General features: G+C 47.8%; 1 protein-coding gene across 1 annotated transcript in view; it reads right to left on the reverse strand.

Annotated features, from left to right (window-relative positions):
• The window catches only part of SBF1 (SET binding factor 1), a gene marked incomplete in the record, with an annotated part of 417,110 nt that overhangs the window by 204,121 nt on the left and 194,663 nt on the right, over positions 1 to 18,326 (reverse strand). The window contains 5 exon segments of the mRNA XM_078779651.1: positions 814 to 929; positions 7,328 to 7,532; positions 7,646 to 7,744; positions 7,942 to 8,070; positions 10,501 to 10,857. Of these exon segments, the coding sequence (XP_078635777.1) occupies positions 814 to 929; positions 7,328 to 7,532; positions 7,646 to 7,744; positions 7,942 to 8,070; positions 10,501 to 10,857 (906 nt within the window).

Here is an 18,326-nt window from a genome sequence, read left to right on the forward strand (position 1 = left end):
TAATAATAATAATAATAATAATAATAATAATAATACATACACACAGCTTCATCCTGAACAAAAGTATGAGCAAACCTATTTCCACCATACAAAGGTGAATGATAAAAATGTAACGAAGAAGAGAGTTTCCAATTTTGCCACACAAATGCTTTGCAGAGTGAGCAATTGTACTTTTCAATCAACAGCGTTTTTTTTGGTTCATTGAAGACTTAAAGACTTGTTTTTATTTTGAAAGGGGCACTAAAACTAGCTTTTTCTGGCCAGACCCAGTTGGTTTAAAACTAGATGTAGAGCACCGAGGAGAAAACAAGTCTTAGAACCATGTGCATGCAAAGTTGTCTTTGCCGTTTGACCAACACCAAAAGACACACCCTTCGAATCCCCAATCACCTTCTTAGTGCGGTCGGGTGAGACTTTAAAAAAAGAAAATTGGACGTTATCATATCAAGACAGACACTCTTTCCTGGCATAATTCATGCAGCTCTTTCAGCTGAAAATCTGGAAAAAGATAAAGCCCCGAAAAAGATAACACTCATTGCTCATATCGAGAGCTAGAAATTCTGAAGTTGGGCCTGCAATGTGTTTGATAACCTTGCTGAGAGTTCAACGGTTGTGTCATTTTGAGGAGATAAACCAAAACAAGATCGTGAATTGAATGGAAAAAAAACTACACAACAGTGCCACAACACAATGACAAGGCTATTACATAATGGATATGCTGCCAGACTCGCCATCCCAAAAGCACGAGGTAAATCTGAAGTGTGTGGCACACTCGAGTTGAAGCAATGGCCCGAGGGGAGTCAGACAAGTTACCTTCTTTGCTTCCAGCAACTTGCTTTCAAACACGAAGGTGACACAATTTCTGACCACCTCTAGGCGCCGAACGTTGTTTGCCAGACTTTGGGCACCTGGGCCATAATGGAGGGCAGCTAAAGGGAACAGTGGAGATCATAAAAACATGAGGGGTACATTCAAATGATCATCGCAGTACATGACAAAATAGAGGCAATACCCCTGGGCACTCACCTGGTTGAATAAAGCAGTATACTACACCAACTAAAGGTATTTTTAAAAGTATCACAGTATTTTTGAACCAATTTCAATGGTTGCTCGGAGAGAGGGCAGCATGTAGAATCATACTAACGTAATCATAAGACTTTAAACAAACAACAAAAAACCTATTTGGGGGGCAGCTCCATACCCCCTTGCCATCCCCTCCCCTCTGTGGACCCCCTCAGACCCTGATCCCTGATTTTTCTAATGTCGTGGACAAACATTGGTTGATGGATGTTGTGAATGAGTATTGATTGATTGATTATGTGATCATCAAAATTTAATGTGCAGTTTCAGAGAAGAGCAAATACCTACTTTAGGGGGTCACACACACCATTAGGTGGTGTGTACACTTTAGGGGTTCAAATAGCTACTTTCGGCACACACCATTAAACCATAATTGTATGCCGGGAGCAAACTTTTATTCATCACAGGTGATGAGGGTTGTGGTTAAGTTTCATATACTTGCAAATTGTGTGTGTAGTTTCAGAGAAGAGAGCAAATACCTATTTTGGAGGTGGGGAGTGGTGAAAAGCAAATACCTATTTGAGGGGTTGATCAAACCTGGACCCACTGACCCCCCATCGACCTTCTTAGACCCTGATTTTCTTAATGCCGCAAATTAACTATGGTACATCACGGCTGATGAAGGTTGGGGTCAAGTCTGCAACATATCTGGATGGAATCAGTGCCCACATTTCAAGAATGAACCTGCTCTTTCACATCCTCTTTCTGCTCTGTTCATCATCATAATCAGCAGCATCATCATCATCGTCATCCGTAACCCCAGGCATCCTCACTGAAAGCCCACATCCCCAAGGAAGCTGACCACTCCGACCGGATTCCCCCAGTGATAGAATAACGAAATGTTCTGCTCTGTCCAGTCTATCATTTGTCATTGGTCACCTTCCTCTGACGTAAAAGTCAGTAAACATCATTATATTAGATAACAAGAATGACTGCATTGTGGTCACAGCCTGTGACAAAATCCCATAACAGGCCGATTGGGAAAAGCACATTTAAAGGACTCTTAAAAGATGAACAGCACAATTGGGAAACATTTAATGAGCTATTAAAAAGTTAATTTGACACCTCTTATCCATGTCACAATGCCCATGGCTATATCGCCCCCCCCCCCCCCCCCCCAAATAGGTATTTGCTCTCTTCCCCAAAACTACACACACGTTTTTTAAAATTAAACTTGGCCACAAGCTGCATATCTGATGCCGAACGAAGGTGTATTAACCGCATCAAAGTCTGCGCTCCTTAAAGGGAACTACGGGGGTGTTTTGACCCCCAAAATAGTTATTTGCTCTCTTCGAAACTACACACACAATTTCAATGAAACATGATCACAACCTTCATTGCCCATGATGTACCAAAGTTTGTCCACAGGATTTAAAAAAAAAAATCAGGATCTGAGGGGGGTCTGTGGGAGTGGGCGGGGGGAGGGGGGAGGGAAGGGAGGGGAGAGGAGGGCTGGAGTGACTGTTGCTCCTGATCCAGATGAGCTTCAGGACCCCCTATTTTTAGACTGTCTGCCTGTCTGAGATTCAAACAAAATTGAAAATCATTCCAAAGAGGAAACTTACTGTTTTTAAGGACGTTATAAAAGACACAAATAACAGGCACAAATAACTAATGCCATGTGTCAAATTAGGTGGTGTATAAGATGCTGCATCAACAGCGTGGTGAACTTCCTAATCTGATGATTTTTATACGACCTTTAAAATCTTTATTTTATTTCAATTGAGTTACGTACTTGAACACTATAATAATAAAAATAATAATTCATTTATTTTGGTATAGCGCTTTTCCAGAAGCACAAAGGCGCTTTGACAGAGTGGAAAACATAATGCATAACAATACATGAAAACAACAATTGCAAAAAGACAAGAATCAATAGGGAAATATTTAAAGCAAAAGGAGGGAGAAGGAGAAGAGATAGTCAGGGGTTAGATGCTGTGGGTTGAATGTTGAATGCAGTGTTGAACAGGTGGGTCTTTAGTGATGTTTTGAATGTGGTGAGTGAGGAGGAGTCTCTGATGGTGTGAGGTAGTGAGTTCCAGAGGGTGGGAGCAGCGATGGAGAAGGCCCTGTCCCCCCAGGATCTGAATTTGGTCCGGATGGAGGGGGTCAGGAGGTTGGTACCAGCAGAGCGGAGGTTGCGGGTGGGAGTGTGTCTGGAGAGGAGGTCAGCCAGGTAGGATGGGGCCAGGTTATGGAGGGCTTTGTATGTCAAGAGGAGGATTTTGTACTGGATTCTCTGGGGGATGGGGAGCCAGTGAAGCTTGTAAAGGACGGGGGTGATGTGGTCACGGGTCCGGGAATGGGTGAGTAGACGGGCAGCGGAGTTCTGAATGTATTGGAGTTTATTGGTGATTTTTGAGGGTGAACCATAGAGGAGGCTATTGCAGTAGTCCAGACGGGAGGTGATGAAGGCGTGGATGAGGGTTTCTGCAGCCGTGGAGGAGAGGGATGAGAGACGGGCAATGTTTTTCAGGTGAAAGAAGGCTGACTGTGATCTGTTTAGTGTATTTGTCGAAGGAAAGGGTTTGGTCAAAGATGACGCCAAGATTCCGGATGTGAGGGGAGGTGGATACTGGGATACCGTCGATGTTGAGGGCAAAGTTATGGGTGGATTTTGTGAGCGTTTTTGGGCCAATGATGATTATTTCAGATTTATCACAGTTAAGCTTGAGGAAGTTGATTTGAAGCCAGGATTTTATTTCAGTGATGCAGTTTGTCAGGATAGAGTGGGTGTCGGTGGAGACGGACTTGGTGGAGATGAAAAGCTGGATGTCATCGGTGAAGCAGTGGAATTGGAGACCATGACGGCGGATTAAGTGACCGAGGGGGGACAGGTAAAGGATGAAGAGGACGGGGCCAAGAACTGAACCTTGGGGGACACCTTGGGGGAGGGGAGCAGTGGGGGATTTGCAGTTATTGATGGAGATGAACTGGCGTCTGTCAGAGAGGTATGATTTAATCCACGAGAGGGCAGTGCCGGTAACGTTAAAGGTGGATTCAAGTCGGGTGAGGAGGATGGTGTGATCGATGGTGTCAAAGGCAGCGCTGAGGTCGAGGAGGACGAGAATGTTGAGGTTGCCAGCGTCAGAGGAGAGGAGAAGGTCGTTGGTGATTTTGAGGAGAGCAGTTTCAGTACTGTGGTTGGAGCGGAATCCGGATTGGAATGTTTCATACAGGTTATTGGCAGAGAGATGATGTTTGAGTTGAGTGGCTACAGCGCGTTCCAAAACTTTTGACAGAAAGGGTAGGTTGGAGATGGGTCTGAAGTTGTTTAGGGTGTCAGGGTTTAGACCAGGTTTTTTTAGAATGGGGGTAACAGCAGCAATTTTGAGGGAAGGTGGGACGATGCCTGTAGACAGGGAGGAGTTTATTGTTGCAATGATAAGTGGAGAGAGAGCAGGGAGGGAGGCCTTGACAAAGCTGGAGGGGATGGGGTCAAGAGTGCAGGTGGCAGTTTTCATTCCTTTGAGGAGTTCAGAGAGGTCAGTAGGGGAGATTGGGGAGAACCGAGACAGGGGATGGCAGGACAAGGGGGGGCAGGTGGTTGGAGGGGGAGCGGGTGCGGCGGTGGTCAAGCTGTTGTAGATGTTGTCAATTTTGCGTTGGAAGAAAGAGAGGAAGGAGATGCAGCTGTCAACTGTGAATGACTGGGTGGTGGTGTTCAGGGGGCGGAGGAGTTTGTTTATTGTCGAGAAGAGTGCTTTTGGGTTTCCGGAGCCAGAGTGGATAATTTGAGAGTAGTAGGCGGAGCGGGCGCGGGAGAGGGCATCTTTGTAGTGTTGTAGGTGGTCCTTGTAGGCTTGGGAGTGAACTGTGAGACCCGTTTTATTGCGGAGTCTTTCAAGTTGGCGAGCATGAGTTTTCATCAGGCGGAGTTCAGGGGTAAACCAGGGAGCAGAATGGGTGAAAGAAACTGTTTTGGTTTTTACAGGCGCAAGCTGGTCAAGGCAGGAGGAGAGAGTGTGGTTGTAGTAGTCAGTGAGGTCGGAAGGGGTTTGGAGGTCAATGAAGGGAGAAGTGGACATTTTTTCAGAGAGGGTGGATGATAATGAGGTAGGTGAAAGAGCGTTTAGCTTACGGAAGTTGATAGTGTGATAATGCCTTGGTGTTGGGGCGGGGATGTTGATGGTCAGAGTGATGGCTAAGTGGTCAGAGAGGGTGAGGTCGGAGCCAGAGAGATGGTGCAAATTTAATCCAGTGGAGCAGACAAGGTCCAAAATGTGACCATGGATATGGGTAGGAAAGTCGACATGTTGAGTGAGGTTAAAGCTGGTGAGTAAATCAGTGAAGTCAGTGGTTATTGTGGAGTCAGTGGAGTCCATGTGGATATTGAAATCACCAAGGAGGAGGATTGAGGGGGAGAGGGAACATAGCTGGGTCAGAAAGTAGGAGAAGTCAGACAAGAATGATGGGTGTGGTTTGGGAGGGCGGTAGATGACAGCCATGACTGACTGCGTGCGACCAGAGAGTTTAAAAGCCAGGTGTTCAAATGATGGAGCAGATGAGATGGAGATGAGGTTGGTCTTGATGTCTTGACGGTGGATAACGGCAATTCCACCACCTCGGCCCTCCGAGCGTGGTTTATTGACGTAGGAATATCCATTGGGTGTGGTGAGGTTGAGTGTGTAGTAGTCCAGAGGTTGTTGCCAGGTTTCGGTGAGACAGAGAAAGTCCAGTTTGTTATCCAGGATGTATTCGTTCAGGATGAGGCATTTGTTGTTGAGGGACCGGTTGTTGAACAGGGTGAGCTTGATGTTGTTTTGAACAGCAGGGATGAATTCAGGTGATTTAGCCAGGGTTCGTAGGCAGGAGGTGTGATCGTGTGCGTTGCTGCGACCAGGTGCGCTGGGACGAAGAGTGAGAGTGCGCTGAGCCGACCAGAGGACGGGGATGGAGTGACCTGATTGCAAATAAACAAACTTACGACCGGAGCCACGGTGAATGTACCTGGGTCGTCGGAGGAGTCCATTTGATTTGATGGCAGAGATGCATGATGGGGTGGAGCGGGTATTGAGCAGAAGGAGCCTTGCGGCGGAGTACCGCAGAGCCATGCCAGGCAGGAGCAGAGAGACGAGACGAGGCCAAGGTTGAGGAGGTGAAACAATGGTCCCAACCCACGAGAGCGGGCCCGAGGAAACGAAGGAGCCAGGTAGGTGAAGCCAGGAGCAGAGCCGGGACCAAGCAGAGGGCAGGCAGGAGCAAAGAGACGATCACGAGGCCAAGGTTGATCACCGCAAAGCGGCAAATGCAGCGGAAATCGACCGCCGCTGCTACAAATCAAGATCACGGCGGGAAACCGCCACCAAACCGCTGCGATGGTCACAACCCACGAGAGCGCGCCCGAGGAAACAGCGAGCAGGCGAAGGAGCCGGGCAGGCGAAGCAGGGAGCAGAGCCGGGCTATGCAGAGGGCAGACTCAATGGCCAAAAAATCCGCACGACCACCAAAAAAGAAAGCAACTGACAGTGGCCCGGTCGAAGAAGCGGCGAGCATGTGACGCCTGCGTCCTCTTCATACCGGACCGGAAAGCAACCCGGAGGAGGACAGAATGCTAGAATTTAAATCAGCTTTTTGGCACTTTCAACCCCCTTCTGTTTAGCACAAGTGTCCTTCTCCCCATCACCTTTATTTTCTCACCATCACTTGTACTCTGCTGTTGGTGTTTCCCCCTTTCCCATTTTGTTTCATTCCCTTCTGCTCGAGCTCTTCCACGAGTCTCAGCCATGTATACCAAAAAGGTACATCCTTAATATTAATTCATGGACTGGTGTATGTTTGATTGTGTGTTTGTTTGAGTGTTTGGGTTTGTGTGTTTGTCATGCTGTTCCTCCTACAGTTCTGGGCCAATTACATCCAGACTTGCTACACAGGATCTGCATGACCTCAATTCGTGCATCGGGGCGTTTTATCTTTGATGGTGGTCTTTGAGGAGGTTGGGGGTTAGGGGATGCAAATTCTCTATGTAAATGTGTATCGTGTAGCACCACTCCAGGTTGGAGAGGGTATTACAAGACCCCATCCTTTATAGTAAAGTATTCCTGTCCCCACATTTTCCAGTGCAGTGAGGTTTTTGGAATTATGCAGAGAGAAGTATTTTGTAGAGGTATTTTGAATTACACGTTTGAATAGGATAACATAGCACCCCTGGCCGCTCCCTTAGGGAGCGAGTGCTTTCATTTAATTATTTATTTTTTAACAATGGTACTTCAAAGAGTTTAAACATTAACAAAAAAAGAAAACTCACCGATGGGTGCACCAGCTGGTACAGTGCATGGCCTCTCAGGCCGTGCAAGCAAAGGTGCACCTTGAAGCCGTGCCAGGCCCTCCATAATTAGGCTCTCCACTTGGCCCTCCTCCAGAAGTGGGAAAGGAGGAGGCCGTGGACGGTCGGGGTGTCCTTCATTTGGCCGACGAACTCGTTGGACTATTGGCAGTGGACTGGGCAACTCCTGTTGGTGAATTGAGGGGGCATAGTGACTTGGTGACATTTGGGAAAAGCGACTGCAAAAATGAGGAAAAAACCATGAGTGAAAGGCATAGGTGGCAAGACCATCTCACTCACATTATCATACAACTGTTTTGCCAGGTTGCGGACGTTCTTCAGGACCTGTGCTGGATCCTCTTCCTCATTGCTGGTCCAATCTAAACTAGATGCCACGAGCTGAATATTCAAATTCATTGCGAAGCACAAATAAAATCAGTAGAATACATATTGACAGTGAAGGGAATCTTACAAACAATAATGCAAAATGTTTAAGACAATTGGCACAAACTTACACAATGTGCAGTTTCAAAATCATCTGGGTAAAGTGAGTTTAAGTTATACAGGTGAATACTACACATGAATTCTACACTTACTTCATCAAACAGCTCACAGGTGCGGTAAGGCGGACCTCTTTCAGAAACAAAACCAGCAAACGCCATGCTGTCAAGAAGCCGTGGGAGAAAATCATTGTCAACAAGACCTCGATGACCCAGAAAAGCAGCCTGGCAGATAGACAAAAATACAAGAACCAAAAACCTTTTGAAGCAAAGTTATTATGATTTGTGCATACCAATTCTAGTTTTAGCATTCAGGTTACAAGGATATACAAGGAACATAAACACAGGAGAAAGCCTTTTGCTTACAATGCTTGCATTGCATCAACATGACATTAATCCAATCTGTTGGAGGACGGGGATGTTGGAGGACGATGAAATCCTAGAGGACGGGAATGTTCAAAATAATTATGGCCAAAGGAAAAAAAAAATGGGTACAAGACTCAAATAGCTTGTGACAGAAATGAATTCAATGTGAAAAAGGGAAAACATCCACAATACAGTTATGTGCTGACGTAGTACAAGGTGAATAGTAGTCATGCAAGCAATCAGAAAAATGCTACACCTGCGAAACGGCCAGAAATGTAGGTGCAAGAACATAGTAAGGAAAATTATATATATATATATATATATATATATATATATATATATATATATATATATATATATATATATATATATATATATATATATACACACACACACACATATATATATACACATATATATATATATATATATATATATATACACACACATATATATATATGCACATATATATATATACACATATATATATATATATATATATATATACACACACATATATATATACACATATATATATATATATATTGTTACGGACGCGGTTTAGATGTTATTTACCGAGCGGTGGTATTGCCGCGACCGAACAGTTATTCCCCGACTAGACCCCGATTCCACCCAGACGTTGACCAAATCGCGCTATGCTAAATCAATGATGGAAAGGACACAACGACTGGGATAGATGAAACGACGCAAGGGGTACAGTTCTCAAGACCTCCGGAGGAGGGTATAATTACAGTGGTGGAGAAAAGGGGGTAGATTACAAGGTAGTGAGGTAAAGACACAGAAGAGATGGGCACTTAATTACAGTCTTATCTTATCCCAGACAGACCACAGACAAACGGAACAAGGTAGACTTACACAGGGATTGATGGCAGGAATCGACAGGTAGGTTGATAGCACAAGGTGCACCTTGGCTCGGGGACAGGATCAAGCACGGTCCAAGACATGCAGGGAGGTGTCACAGCGCTCGGAAGGGACGTCTCTCTTGCTTCAAGCTCAGCGCGCATCTGACGTCACCTCCCTCTTCCTGCGCATGCTCAGCGGGGAGTGACACGCCCTCGGCTGGTTGGCTCCGCCCCCCTGGGGCCGGTCCGCCGCTTCCATTGGGTGCGGGGGTTACCGGGCTCCGCCCTTGACGAGGAGCTGACAGGGAGCCCCTATTTGGTAACCCCGTCGAGCACATGTTCGATGGCGGCTCGTTGGGAAGGCCTCGTGCCCTCCCAACACACCCTACCAACCAAGCCGGAGTGAGGACGCGCACTCCCTGTGCACGCCGCTGCCGTTGCTGTTGTTGTTGTTGTTGCTGAACCGTGAGGAAGAGCTGCGGGGAGGTATTGGGAGGTCCTAAACTTCCTAACGGTGCCATACAATCACATTCTGGTGCAACGAAGGGTCAGAATTAATGGAAACGAGTCCTTAACTGACATAGACTAAGAATAACTAGCAAGATGTCCTATAGTTGTCTTACATGAGATGCGGTGAACCTGGGCACGACATTTAATGGGGGAAATAGGGGGAGGTCGGGTCTACAGAGTGTTGTTTACAGAAAATGGGACTAGGGAATGGGGGATTGGGGATAGTTGGGAAGTATTGAGGAAATAGGGGAATATTTACAAGCGGATATGGATGGATGCAAATCCCATATCCGCAACATTGCACCCTTCTCTACCTCGGGGCGTCCCGACCCGATACATTTTTACCTACTTTAGTGTGGCACTCAGATGTAGTTCCCTCTACTATTAACTCAACCCTGAGTGCGACAGTTTTACAGATGTTCACAAATGAGTAAATATGTCCCCCTGCGACGTTGCACCCTTCTCCTAACAGAAACACACCCACAGGATAACCGAATCGCGGAAAGCATCCTCAAACTAAACACACAGCCGGTAGGGAGCATTATTTACAATTGACGCTACTTTATTTACAAGACTAACCCAGGACCTGTGATTGTTCTTTCTGGGGGGGAGACAGTCTGCTCTGCATCAATGCACCATGAAAGCACCCAAAACGCACCAATACACCCTCAGGCACCAATCGGTGCCCAGTCATCATAGTTCGTCAATGTTCAACAATAAAAATAAACCAACAACCCCTAACCCTGCAGGTGGTCTCTTGCTCTTCGGCTCCCTCTGCTGGCTATTTACTTTCTTCCAGATGTTGTCATTTCCTTTCATTTTCTTACTGGCGGCCTATTTGAGCATAAAATGAAATGCACCCAACGTGTCCATTTTTATTTATTTATGGCCCACAGGGCCGACTAGTGTGGTTCACCTGTGGGGCATCGGTGCCCTGTGGCCAAGGTCCGCCAGCAAGATTTCGGGCCCTCATGGCCAGTTCCAGCAGACGGGCCATGCCCCAACCCATGGGGTCCATCAGTGGGGCTCGGCCACAGACATGTGGTCCATAATGTGGTGCATCGATGCAGACAGCTGGTTCTGGGAGTTCCGGGCGCACAATGGCCGACTCACGCACGCTCCCCTCGGCGCCCAATGGCGCACAGGTCATGTGGGAGACAAAAGGGGGACAAGACAAATGAGCGAGGGGTAAGGTCACAAGGGTACACATCAATAAGGCAATGCAAGGCGAAATGCGTACGGAGAGCGAAATGAGAAAGCTCGTCCCTACCGTACGTCACCCCCCCTGTCACCTACACTACCCTTGCCCTTACCCCATATTTACAAAATCTACACATTTACAAATTCGTCGCTAATGTCTCGTCTCCCCATATTTCTCCAATACCAAATTCGTCACCACAATCCCTCTAACCAAAATTTGCCATCACCCAATTCGTCATCAATCCTCATAAGGAGGAAGAGATGGAACATCAAGCACAATGTCACACCCACGTCATGATGCGTCTCACATTCCAAACATCTGCACAATAAAATAACAAAACATGGCATGGTGTGGAGGTACGTCATCTCAGGTGAGTGCATGTAGATGGTGCGAGGAGACTTCAATCCTAACTATCCTCTAAATGACATTAACACACTTTACACTACCCGGGGTCTCTCCCTGCCAATCCATTGGCCAACTTACACTCTGGGTTCTAAAAACCAATTCCCATTGCCCAAACTGTGGTGCTTCTCAATTTGGGGTCTCACTCCCCCGATTCATCTCCGGTGCCCTTGCACAATTTCTGGGCTGTGACGTGTAGCTCTCCCAGCAGGTCTACCCACCTGCACACCTCCACCACTGTAGTTGCCACCCGAGCTTACCTGCTCCTTACCTAACCTATCTAATTTGGGAAGGCCCCTCCTGGCTCTGTCACCCCACTCGGTGCCCTCTGGCACTGGGCTACCCGGGTCCGTCCTCCGGATCCTCGGGCCCCATCCACAACTACCGGCTCCCAGAGCCCACCTGCGGCCTCACCTGGCCGACATCCTCACAGTGGTGGAGTGCCCAAACCAACTACACACACTAACAGGCTACACGCCCAGCCATTTCCACAACACTAATGCACCCATCCAAATACCATTCTTCCACCCGCACCACAGATGCCAATATCCAACCACAATTTACCTATACCCTCTACCTAACACTTACACTACCCGCCCCGGGTACTCGTGAAAGGGGTCCACTCTTCCCCCATCCACACATTCGCACCATGCACACCACTCCGTACCACTTACTCCAACTCTCTCCACACCACTCATTCCAATACTCCATGTATTCCACACACCTGTACTTGCACACCTGTGCTCTCATACTTGGTGCCGCCTGCACCCTTCTCTCCCCCAAGCGCATTCGCGCTGATCCACAACACTCACTACTCATACACTGCTCCACACACCTGTCCAGTTCTCACACAGCATCATCTCATCTAACTACTCCCCTCTGAAACTTGCGCTTCCCAGTCGTCCCTTTAAACGATTGCGCTCCCTCGTCATTATCATCCACTCTAATCTACCTGCGTCCCCTCTACAGGTATCCTTGTCACTAACTAACCTTAACGTTGCCTAATGTCATCTTCTAGGGCCCTACACACAATATCCTAACCCACCCGGGCTAGTTTTCACTGCCATACACCCCATAATCTAGTGCTCCTTTGCCCCCCCTCGCCGTGAGGGATGGTGGATTGCCCATCCCACCACATCGGGGAGGTCCCACTATCAATTTTGCTCGTCCAAATTCCAACCAATTCAAAAATTTTCCATTTACTGCCAATTCTACCCACTATTATAAATTTCGTATCAAATCACTACCATCATCATCACAGTCCGCTATATCCTAGCCTCGGTGCGTCATGACATCATTAAACTCGGTTCGTAAAGCCGAGCAATGAATTCGGGTGGTTTGGTCGCCTGCAGGTTGAATCCGTCCGGCTTTCGGTTCAAGGGAGGTGGTTTGGTTGGGCCGAGGTTCCACGCACCATCTCGGCGCGGCACCTTGCGGTCCCGGGCCCGATGGCTCAATCTCCCCCGGTCGGAACCCCGTCCCCACGAGGGGGCACCGTTCCGCTTCCTCCCACTTGCCCTTGAACCGGACCGGTCGCCTCGCCCGCCAAGGCCCGGACTCGACCGTGCGGGGCGGGGCCAAGCCCGAATCGGCAACGACGCTTCGAAGAGAAACGACGCAGCTTCGATCCGCGCCGGGCCTCGCATCCAACAAAGCACACCGCGCCCCGAGTGCTCGCATCGGCTATCCGTCGCCCTAACCGCTAACCCGGTTACCGTCGATGCTTCACCTGCATGCTCACACGCATACGCTACCCCTTTTACCCTCACAAAACCCGGCGTTCCAACGCCGTCCGTACATTCCACCAACGCTCTCCCTGTTACACACCACACCTCGGTCCACACCTCTCCTCCGTTACGTCCTCCGTAACACTCACCATGGGCATGCACTCTGGCATCCACCCACTAACGCGCTCAGATGGGCTCTCCCACACTCGCGCCATGACCAACTCAGGTGTGCTTCCTCGCACACCCTCAACCATTCCAAGCGTGCATTCTCGCACCCGCTCCACCACCAACTCACTCCTCGTGTCACTCTCACCCTCGCACGTACACTCCGTACAGCCCGACGTGCATTCTCGCTCGCACTCGGTTTCACTCCCACACGTTATAACACACCCACTCGCCGACGCACACTTTTTCCTCACACGCGTGCCATTTTTACTCACACGGGACCCTTCACCAACGCCCGGGTGCCATATCGATCCCAATCGCGCGACAATTCTTTTGTCGCTAAACATCCTTTTACAAAATCTCCCAGCACAATACACAGCACGTCTCACCTTCGGGGTTCTTCTTCCTCCCTGCACCAAAACCTGCAAACTTCCATTCGGGTTAAGCACAGCATCGTGATGTGAGCAGGGACTTTGCACATTTTCCATTTCTCCCTGCAATTCCCGGGCTACCTCCGTCATCTCTTCAATTTTAATTCCCAGCACTGCTTTGTCTTTGTTCCCCTCGACGACCGTTGGCTTTAATAAAACACCCTCTACCTCATCGGTCGCCGGCTTTTCCAAACCCCGTGTCGCGATTTCTACCCCCGTCATTGTACCCGTGCTTTCCTCCGCTTCGCTCAACCGGCGCTTCTCGACCCGCGTTACCTCCTCGTGCACCCCTGGGACCCTTTCGCCCACCATGCGATCTCTGTCCCTCTGCTCCCTTTCCTCTCTATCGGCCCTCATTCCGTTCGTTGTTGCTTCAATTTGGTTTCCCAATTCGTTCGTTATTGCTTCAATTTGGTTTCCCAATTTGTTTAACAATCGCTCACTGTTCCTGTTCAAAAGGGCTTCCATTTCAGCCATAAATAATTGCATGTCTTCCACCGTTGGTACAAAGGGCGCGGCAAAATTTGGTGCCGCTACACCCACGTGCGCGAGGACGCCATTTTGTGCGTCTGAAACTCCCTCAACCATATTGCCCATGTTCTCCTCTACTTCGTCCCTCTGATCCTGGGTCGATTCTACCCCACTCTCCTCTACCGGAACCCAGCCGTCTTGATCTGCCATAGCGCGACTTTCAAAATTCGGGTTTTTGTAAAACAAAAGCAAATTTCGGTACTTTATAATTTTGACCAAATTTTTTTCCTAGATGTTTTTTTTTAAATTTGGTTCGGGCCTCGAATCCCACTCCTCGACACCAATTGTTACGGACGCGGTTTAGATGTTATTTACCGAGCGGTGGTATTGCCGCGACCGAACAGTTATTCCCCGACTAGACCCCGATTCCACCCAGATGTTGACCAAATCGCGCTATGCTAAATCAATGATGGAAAGGACACAACGACTGGGATAGATGAAACGACGCAAGGGGTACAGTTCTCAAGACCTCCGGAGGAGGGTATAATTACAGTGGTGGAGAAAAGGGGGTAGATTACAAGGTAGTGAGGTAAAGACACAGAAGAGATGGGCACTTAATTACAGTCTTATCTTATCCCAGACAGACCACAGACACACGGAACAAGGTAGACTTACACAGGGATTGATGGCAGGAATCGACAGGTAGGTTGATAGCACAAGGTGCACCTTGGCTCGGGGACAGGATCAAGCACGGTCCAAGAGATGCAGGGAGGTGTCACAGCGCTCGGAAGGGACGTCTCTCTTGCTTCAAGCTCAGCGCGCATCTGACGTCACCTCCCTCTTCCTGCGCATGCTCAGCGGGGAGTGACACGCCCTCGGCTGGTTGGCTCCGCCCCCCTGGGGCCGGTCCGCCGCTTCCATTGGGTGCGGGGGTTACCGGGCTCCACCCTTGATGAGGAGCTGACAGGGAGCCCCTATTTGGTAACCCCGTCGAGCACATGTTCGATGGCGGCTCGTTGGGAAGGCCTCGTGCCCTCCCAACACCCCCTACCAACCAAGCCGGAGTGAGGACGCGCACTCCCTGTGCACGCCGCTGCCGTTGCTGTTGCTGTTGTTGTTGCTGAACCGTGAGGAAGAGCTGCGGGGAGGTATTGGGAGGTCCTAAACTTCCTAACGGTGCCATACAATCACATTCTGGTGCAACGAAGGGTCAGAATTAATGGAAACGAGTCCTTAACTGACATAGACTAAGAATAACTAGCAAGATGTCCTATAGTTGTCTTACATGAGATGCGGTGAACCTGGGCACGACATTTAATGGGGGAAATAGGGGGAGGTCGGGTCTACAGAGTGTTGTTTACAGAAAATGGGACTAGGGAATGGGGGATTGGGGATAGTTGGGAAGTATTGAGGAAATAGGGGAATATTTACAAGCGGATATGGATGGATGCAAATCCCATATCCGCAACAATATATATATATACATATATATATATATATACAGTGAAACCTTGACTTACGAGTGCACCAACTTACGAGTTTTCCGAGATACGAGCCGTCGCTCGGGCGGTTTATTGCTTTGAGATGCGAGCCGAGATCTGAGTTACGAGCTTACGCCACCCGCCACTGTGGCCCAACGAGCGTTCCGGTCACATGGTTATCTTGCCGTGCAAGCATCTCTGCCGTATATAGCTGCTGCTTTGTTTTCGCATGTTGGTTATTTTGGAAAATTTCTTAGTTTTAACCATGGGTCCTAAGAAATTGAGTGCCAAGGGCAGTACTGAGAAGAATAAGAGTATGATGTGCTTGGATATAAAACACGCAATCGTCGAAAAACATGAGCGAGGTGTGCGTGTTGTCGACTTGGCGAGGCAGTACGATCGTAGTACTTCTACGATATGTACGATTTTGAAGCAGAAGGAGTCGATAAAGGCTATAACGCCAGCCAAGGGCGTTACGATTATTTCAAAGCTCCGGACCTCTATCCATGAAGAGATGGAGAATTTTCGAAACATTTTGAAAGGGAGGAAGAAACAAACCTCGTTGGACAGGTTTTTATTGAAACGCCCTGCAAGTGAAAGCGAGGAAAGTGTGGCGAAAAGGGCAAAAGTTATCTCCTCCACCTCCGCCAGCATCTTCGTCTGGTCTTCAAGGTAAATACACTGTAGCGCGATGCTGCGCGCGCTAATGCTTACGCAAGGAGCAAGCGGACAACGCGGTTCATACAAGAGTCTTTATTCAAACTGCAGCACTAAGCTGCTCAAGGCTGCGCGCCCCGTCTATATCCTGAGGCCACGCCTCTCTCCCCGGCGTGGCCCACCCCCACTTGGTGTGCGGGGTGATGTCACCACGTCAGTGCTTTCGTGTCCGCCACAACACTGAATAAAACCAGTTTATTTCTTTACATTGAAGGAGTCTGGACTCCAGCAGAATACGGATAAAAGGATGGCAAGGCACAAACTCGTCTGAGAAGATGTTTATTCGTAAAACCAACTCGGGAACACTAAAAAGCCCGTTTATCGGGCTGCCTTATAAAGCAAAACCAAAAACCCAAACCGAAAGCCACGCCTCTCAAGCGAGGCGTGCTTCGGTGGTCACGTGATCCACAGGTGTAGCTCATTCTACCCGCACGCGCGGGACGCTTTGGCGGTCACGTGACCAGCCACTCTGGCGCCGGGGATCCCCGCCGGTGACGTCACCGGCTGGAGCAAGGAGATTCTGATGCCGGTCTTGCTTGGGGGACCCATGGGTCGCTACAACATTCTCTTTTATTATGAACAGTATATACGAGGTCGTGCTTGTTTATACATTATTTGTTATTTATAAAGTACATTTTTCTTATTTAAAAACACGTAACAAAAAAAATTGGTGTGGTTTTTTGGGGGCTGGAACGGATTAATAGCATTTCAATGCCTTTTAATGGGGAAATTTAATTTGAGAAACGAGCAAATTGAGTTACGAGCTCGGTCACAGAACGAATTAAACTCGTAAGTCAAGGTTTCACTGTATATATATATATATATATATATATATATATATATATATATATATATATATATATATATCAGTCCAGCTACAAACTGTCATCCCAGTGTTTCACAAGCACGGTGATTCATCAATGTGTTTGCAGTCCATCGGATGGACGTTAAACGGGCGTCCCATCTGCCGGCATTAGTTGGTGGCTGTTAAAGATCCCATAGTGTTCTTTGCAAGGAGTAGGCAAAGCTATCGCCGGCACACCGAACAAATCATAAATTCCTGCTATAAGTACTTAGTCGAGCATCAGGCCTGACCAGCTGGTTTGTCGAAGATTTGGGACAAAATCTTACCTCGGCCAACAACAAGAGCATGAGAATAATTGTGGCCGAGGGGAGGAAGAATATCCGATGCACGTTCTGTATTATGAAGGTATAAATTGCTTGGCAATGATTTTCTGTGTTGACCCCAACAACCGGCATGGGTGTTTATTGGAGAGGAGAGGCAGTAGCAGGGAGGAGGAAAGGGTTATTGTTTAAACCCCTACTAGGGAGGCCACTTGGTGGACATACGGTATGCAAATGTGGGTGAAAGCACGCACACACTCACGCTCACTCACGTTGGACGAAAAAAAATGGAAATGTGGAGTATTTACAGTCACGTGAAAAAGTAAGTACACCCCATGTAAAGTTTTGACTTTTTCAACATATTTCAACATACAGCTATTTGATCTTCATTTCAACAATATTGAGAGATAAAGGTGATACAATATAACAAATATCATGAAACATTTACATTTTGTAGTCCATTGCATAATTTAAAATGAACATAAATGCAAATTTCGCATGTGGAAAAAGGAAGTACACCCCTACATTTATCACTACTTCAAATACCTAAAATTACAATCAGGTGCACCAGCTCAGGTGCAAATGATTAGAACATCGTTAGAGAGGATCTTGGAGGAACCTGTCTTATTTAAACCTCAGACATTTAGTTTGGTTTGCTCTTTGTTGTTGAAGTGTGTGGCGTCACCATGCCTAGATCAAAAGAGCTCTCCGAGGCCTTCAGAAAGAAGGTTATAGAGGCCTACGAGTCTGGGTAGGGATTTAAAAAGATCTCCAAACAATTTGAAATCAATCATTCGACTGCCCGGAAGATCATCTACAAGTGGAGAAGATTCCAAGCAACTGCCAACTTGTTCAGGCCAGGCCGCCCCAGCAAGTTCAGCCCGAGAGCAGACCACAAGATGCTGAAAGAAGTCTCTAAGAACCCCAGAATGTCATCACGAGACCTACAGGTAGCTCTTGCCACTGTTGATGTCAAAGTGCACGAGTCTACCATTAGAAAGAGGCTGCACAAATTTGATTGA

The sequence above is a fragment of the Myxine glutinosa genome, chromosome 1, assembly GCF_964187855.1.
Source record: "Myxine glutinosa chromosome 1, kmMyxGlut1.1, whole genome shotgun sequence".
Classification (NCBI taxonomy): domain Eukaryota; kingdom Metazoa; phylum Chordata; class Myxini; order Myxiniformes; family Myxinidae; genus Myxine; species Myxine glutinosa.